The sequence below is a fragment of the Pygoscelis adeliae genome, unplaced genomic scaffold, assembly GCF_000699105.1.
Source record: "Pygoscelis adeliae isolate BGI_AS28 unplaced genomic scaffold, ASM69910v1 Scaffold120, whole genome shotgun sequence".
Lineage (NCBI taxonomy): Eukaryota > Metazoa > Chordata > Aves > Sphenisciformes > Spheniscidae > Pygoscelis > Pygoscelis adeliae.
The window spans coordinates 3,431,020-3,436,674 of record NW_008824032.1 but is presented as its reverse complement, the minus strand read 5'-3'; the positions used below and the strand labels follow the sequence as shown (position 1 = coordinate 3,436,674).

Here is a 5,655-nt window from a genome sequence, read left to right as displayed (position 1 = left end):
GAGACAGCTGCATTGCAGGGAGGGGAAAATGAATTCTGCACACAGGCTGCTGCCAGCTAATTTTTGCTGTGTGACTTGGGGCAGGTCACTGTGTCTCCTCGTGCAGTGCTTCCAGGAATGCTGGAAGAGACACTGCCTGTTGTGACCTCTATGTGGTTCAGGAGAAACCTGTAGGGCTAGGAAAATTACTCTGCGTGCTGTAGCCTGTGTATAACTGCCCCACTAACATGTTTCAACTTCTACTAGACTTTGAAGCTTCTTGTCCCGCTATTTCTTGTGAAAGTGGCTGCAGTTCCCTTAATGACCCAGACTCAGAGAAGCTAGTTTTCTTGCCTTTCAATACTATGGTATGCATTTACATGTTCCCCCAGTGAACCTCCAAAACAGAGCAGCTTCCCACTACTGGCCTCACTCCTCTTGAAATAACGTCCTCCAAGGTCAAGGCGTGCCTGATGTACAACCCACATCCCAGTGATCCACACGAGTCAGGCTTCCAGGAGGGAAACAGCTTAATGCCACATCTACAAACCTCCCCATCAAGGAGAAAAGGGAAAAGCTTCATGTCATCTTTGTCTCCAGTGTTTATTACCTGCAGGGCAGAAATCAGGCCATTCGAAGGGCAGTGCGAGAAGCCCCAGGGCTGGGCACGGCAGAATTTCTCCAGCTACAGCGGAGTCTCATTGGTGAAACAAATTTGTGTGTTTGAACCCATTTAGTTTGCTTTGCTTGTATTTGTCCCAAGTTGCTCCAAGCTCTGAATTCTGCTTTAAAAGTATTTCAAAGCTTTAAGGGTTGTTGATATGGTGTACTACCACCTGACAGAGAAGGAAATCCCCCCTTTGGTCTGAGAAAAGGTATAGCTTTGTCATGGAAACTTTCACCCACTTGTGCCTGGGATCAGTGCTCCAGAAAAAGGGGGACAACAAAGAGAACATGAGGCTGTCTGCCTCTGAGCTGTGGCCACGGGATTTCACCAGTGCCCCGACAGGCGTGGGGCCAGCGGGGGTGACCGGACTGGGTGCGGTGGCAGTGGAGCAAGCCAGTGGCTGGCTCATGCATTTCAGCAAAGCCCATGGCCCGGGGAAGACTGACTGCAAAGGCGGCTGGGGACAGCACCTTTGCAGGGGGAGGGAGTGCGCAGCTCCCCTCTGCAGGATGCCGCAGCTTTCGGGTGCTGGCAGGCGCCGGTGGGGGTGCCTGAGGCAGTGGGCCACAAGTGGGTTTCTGCAAACGGAGCGGCATTAACGGCTACAAAGGCATAGATGCTCTCTGGGGTGCGGGGACCAGCTCCTCTATCTCACCAGGGGGTGCCATTGCCATGGCAAATTTGCTTGCAGCGCTAACTCCTGTCAGGCACCATTAATCTCTCGCTGTCAACAGCTTATGATTTAAACACTCTCCCCCTTTCCCCACCTGCTCCTCCAGCTCCATCCTGAATGCTTTGAAGTCTTTATCAGGAGCTGGGCGTGAGGGGGAGGCACACAGCAGTGCATGCTGCAGGAGCATGGGAGAAGCGTGTGGTCTGCTGGTTACAGAAGGGTGTGGGGATGGGCTGAGGGACAGACTAAGGGAGGAGGGAAGGGGAACGGAATTAGTGCAGGGCCCGAGACTCAACGGGCAGTTCCTCTCTCTCTGCAGAGTGCTAGGGAACTGCCAGCTCTCAGCCACAACTGGGCCATACTCCTTGCAAGCAAATATTCACCTTGAAGCCCCCAAGTGTCCCCTTATCCCCATCTCAACATGGCCTTGGGACTGTCTGGAACAAAGAATCAGCAGCCCCTGCCCCAGTTTCCTGCTCCTTCTACCTGCATTTCCAGCACTTTCACCCACCTTTTCTCCTCCGGCTATTTTTTGTACCCCGAGATCAGTTCTTCTCTCCCCTGCCACAGGCACACTCGGCCTGCCCTCCTCCTTTTCCCCAGGGCAGGTCGGATCCCCAGGGATGCTCCAGGTCTGGGCTGTCATGTAGCCATGTCAATGGCTCTGTCAGCAGCTGCTGCAGGCAGCCCGTAACACACCACGCTGCAGGACATACCAGACCTCTCTGGCCCCCAGCTTGACAGGCCCATCACACACTGGAGCCTCTTGGGTGGGGGCATGGCAGCTGCTTTGCAGTGACAGGGCGAGAAATGTTCTCTGGCCTCTGAGGCAGGCGTTGCTCTACTTGCCTTGAAATACTTGTCCAGGACTTCACTGTAGTTGCTGCCCTTGGAAAACCAGCCGTCTGGGATAATCTCAGCTTCCAGCCACTGGATGACACGGCGACGAAGCTCGTCCCGGTCAGACTGGTAGCAGACAACTGTAATGGGAGAAGGTGTAGCAGAAGAAAAAGCAAGGATGAGAGAAATGAAGTTGGCAGGGAGACCACAGAGAGACGACTGGAAATAAAAGCCAGCCAGCCAGCCCTAATGGCAGTTTGCAGGACCCTCCGTCCTTGGAGATGTGCCACTGCCAGATCAAAGCAGAGGTGCCACGTGCTGAACGGCAGATGGGCTGTGGGTGACACCATGTGGCAAGGCCAAAAAACGACACTTCTGCCAAAGCTCTTCTGCCTTCCTGTCCCTGAAGCTTGTGCAAGAACAATCCAGAACTGACTCATCGTGGTGTGAAGAGTCCTCAGACTGAGGGAGGAAGGTGACTGACAGTGTCCCCAGGCTTCCCAATCCCGTGCAGAACAGGCATTTGGCTGTCAACCCTCAAGTACCAAAACCTCCATCCCCTGCAAGGGCGAAGACTAGACTGAGCAAGCCTTTCCACCATGCTGTCCCCAAGACTTGAATTTTAGGGCCTGCTATCTCAGGAGATTTCATTTCTTCAAAGCCCTGACTTGTCCACTCTGATTGGAAATGAGAGGGGGTCAAGTTGGGCTTGTTCACAGTGCTCTCCACAGTCACAGGTTTCTTTAGGTGGATATCACTTTGTGCGCTAGTACCAAACCATGCATTTACAAGTAAAACTGAAAGCCTAGATCTTCTGGCTTCTCTGAGTTGTCACACCTGCCCAGAGGTCAATGGAGCCAGAAGGGAAATCGGTGTGCGTTCATGTCACTTACACACACTAAAGACCTCCTTCTGAACCCAGCGACTACAATCGCAACCAGACAGACAGATGGAAAAAAAAAAACCTGTAAGGATTCTGCATGTTGAATTTTGAACTTCCTTAAAACTGCTTTAAGGTGGTGGCCATGCCCTGACATGGTCCTTTCCCTTACGCTTGTATGAAGGTTTGCTCTCATCTGTCCTAGGAAGCTGAAGTTGATGATTATACAGCTCCAGCACTTAGAGGCCGTGGATGGGAAAAAGGTCCCCTGATGAAGCACAGGCCATGGCCCCAAAATCCATAGTTTAAGTACACCAGACAATGCATAAGGGAAGAAACCAGGCACAGGGAATTGAAGAGACTTGTTGGCTGACGGGAGAAGAGGTTCAGCTACACCTCCTGACTCCTTTGACGATGCCCCATCCATTACATAGTGCTGTCTCTCTGCCCCTGCGCCCATCGGTTAATCACTCCTGAAGCGAAGTCTCCTTTCAAAAGAGTGCTCTTGGAGTTGGGGACATAGCTCCACAGTTATTGTGTCTTAGATCCCCAATGAATTATGCAAAAGATACCCCTCAGTCTGGGTGATGAACACAGCTTGTGTCCCTAGGGGCAAACTGAGTTTCATTGCACCTTGTACATGCTCAGAGTCCCTGAGACATCCCAGCACATGAAGAGCCCAGGAGATGTATGAGCTCTGAAAGGTTACCCAGGAGTAAAGAGCTGGGCAATCATACTTCAGCTGATTTATCAACTCAGACTCTGCTACAACCAGTGCAGAGGTATGACTTTTACGCAGAGCTGAACAACTTCCCCCAGCAGACCTTCATCCCCATCTCTTTTCCCAGATTCATACAGAGGCCCCAGCCAGAAAGGGGATGGCTTCTTACCTGGACTTGCAGCTGGATTCTCAGACTTCTTCTCTGTTTATGGAAAGACAGAAGAGCACACCTCTGATGCAACATGAAGCAATACAAACCTCTTCCCACCCCGGGAGCCGCTTGGGCAAGAGCAGAGGAACCTGGGAGTCTTTGGAAACATGAGGGCCACATATATGATTAAAGGACTGGAACATCTGTCACCCCGAGGGGAGACTGAGGACTGTTTAGCCTGAAGAAGAGAAGGCTCAGGGGCAATCTCATCAGTGTTTATAAATGTGATGGGAGGGAATGAAGAAGACTGAGCCAGACTCTTCTCCGCGGTGTCCAGCGACAGGGCAAGAGGCAGCAGGCACATATTTAAACACATGAAATTCTGTCTGAACATAAGGAAACACTTCTGTACTGTGCAGCTGGTGTAGCGGTGAGTTAAACAGCCCCACTGTTGAGACAAAATCCTTGCTCCTAAAGTTCTTGAGGTCCCTCATGAACACGGATGGTCGTATGGACTTTGGAGGTTTATCCCAAGAGTCTGACCTTTCCCCAGCAGGTAGACTGAGAGACCCGCCTGGCTGAATCCATGAGCTCAGAGTGAGGCAGGCAGGAGCAAGAAGTTGCCCTCCCAGCAACCCAGGGAGACAGTAGCTCCAAGATCCCGCCACAGCCAAGGCGTCAGGGACCTGAGTGCACTAATGAGGGCCTTAATGGCCCTGCCAACCTCACCTAGGGCCTCCATTCACACTCTCTACCCATGAGCCCCAGAGCTCCATTTCAGCTGATGTCTTGGCCCCTAGTCCTTGCCTGGGATTATGTTGCAGGTATGCCTGTCTCCAGCTCTGTTGCAACCATTCCCATACCTGCCATAGACCCTGTTGATCTAGGCCCTGACCTGGTGACTGTCTTCCCACCTTGGTCTCAGACCTGCTATAGACTGCATCACTATGGACTTGTCTAGCAATTATTGGCGTGTGCCTGATCCTGGTTACCATCACCAGAACTGATTCTGACCTGATTTCATGGCTCGAGTTCAGGCCTACTTCATCACCACAAACTTGCCTGGTGATCTGGACTCTTGGTTGAACCTGGCTACCGTTTCCAGGCTTGCCCTGTTTACCCTGATCTGCAACTGTAGTACAGGGTCCTGGCCGGCGAGGCCTCTGCCTTGCCTTGTTATCACGCTTGGCTCCCATCTCTCCCTCCCTTAGAGAGCAGCAGGCCCTCATTGCTCCCTGACACAGGGTTACCTTTACAGTGGCCATCGTAATCCACCTGGATTTTGGAGCCAGTGAGGCAGGCATCACGGTGCAGCTCACAGTGGTTCAGGTACGTCTTGCCATTGCTACCGCACACAGGCCTCTTGTGAGGTTTGCATTGCTGTGAGAGAGCCAGAGAAGACAGCATTGTACCTGCCTCTTTGGGACAGCTAGAGGGAGGCAGGTGAGTCCCAGCATCAGCCCAACTCAACAGAAGCACTTGGCACAGACCTCTTAGCCCAAACGGTGTTTGGAGCAGGCTGAACACTCCCATCGCCACCCCAAAAAAACCCACACAGAGAAGCCCACGGGTGTGGGTTCAAAGGCTTCACTTTATCCCAGCCTCCGTCACCACCACCATCACAAGAGCCTTCTTGAAAGCAGAGCCCAGCAGAGAAATCAGTGCCCAGCTGTGCTGGTTTTGACTGGGATAGAGTTAATTTTTTTCCACAGTAGCTTGTATGTGCTGAAAACAGTGTTGGTAA

The 5,655-nt window shown here is 52.2% G+C and overlaps 1 protein-coding gene across 1 annotated transcript in view; it reads right to left on the bottom strand.

The window, feature by feature from the left end:
* The window catches only part of FSTL1 (follistatin-like 1), a gene marked incomplete at its 5' end in the record, with an annotated part of 15,532 nt that overhangs the window by 8,326 nt on the left and 1,551 nt on the right, over positions 1–5,655 (bottom strand). Inside the window, 3 exons of the mRNA XM_009329301.1 lie at positions 2,169–2,299; positions 3,930–3,962; positions 5,162–5,291. Coding sequence (XP_009327576.1) covers positions 2,169–2,299; positions 3,930–3,962; positions 5,162–5,291 — 294 coding nt within the window. The remainder of the gene's footprint in view (positions 1–2,168; positions 2,300–3,929; positions 3,963–5,161; positions 5,292–5,655) is intronic.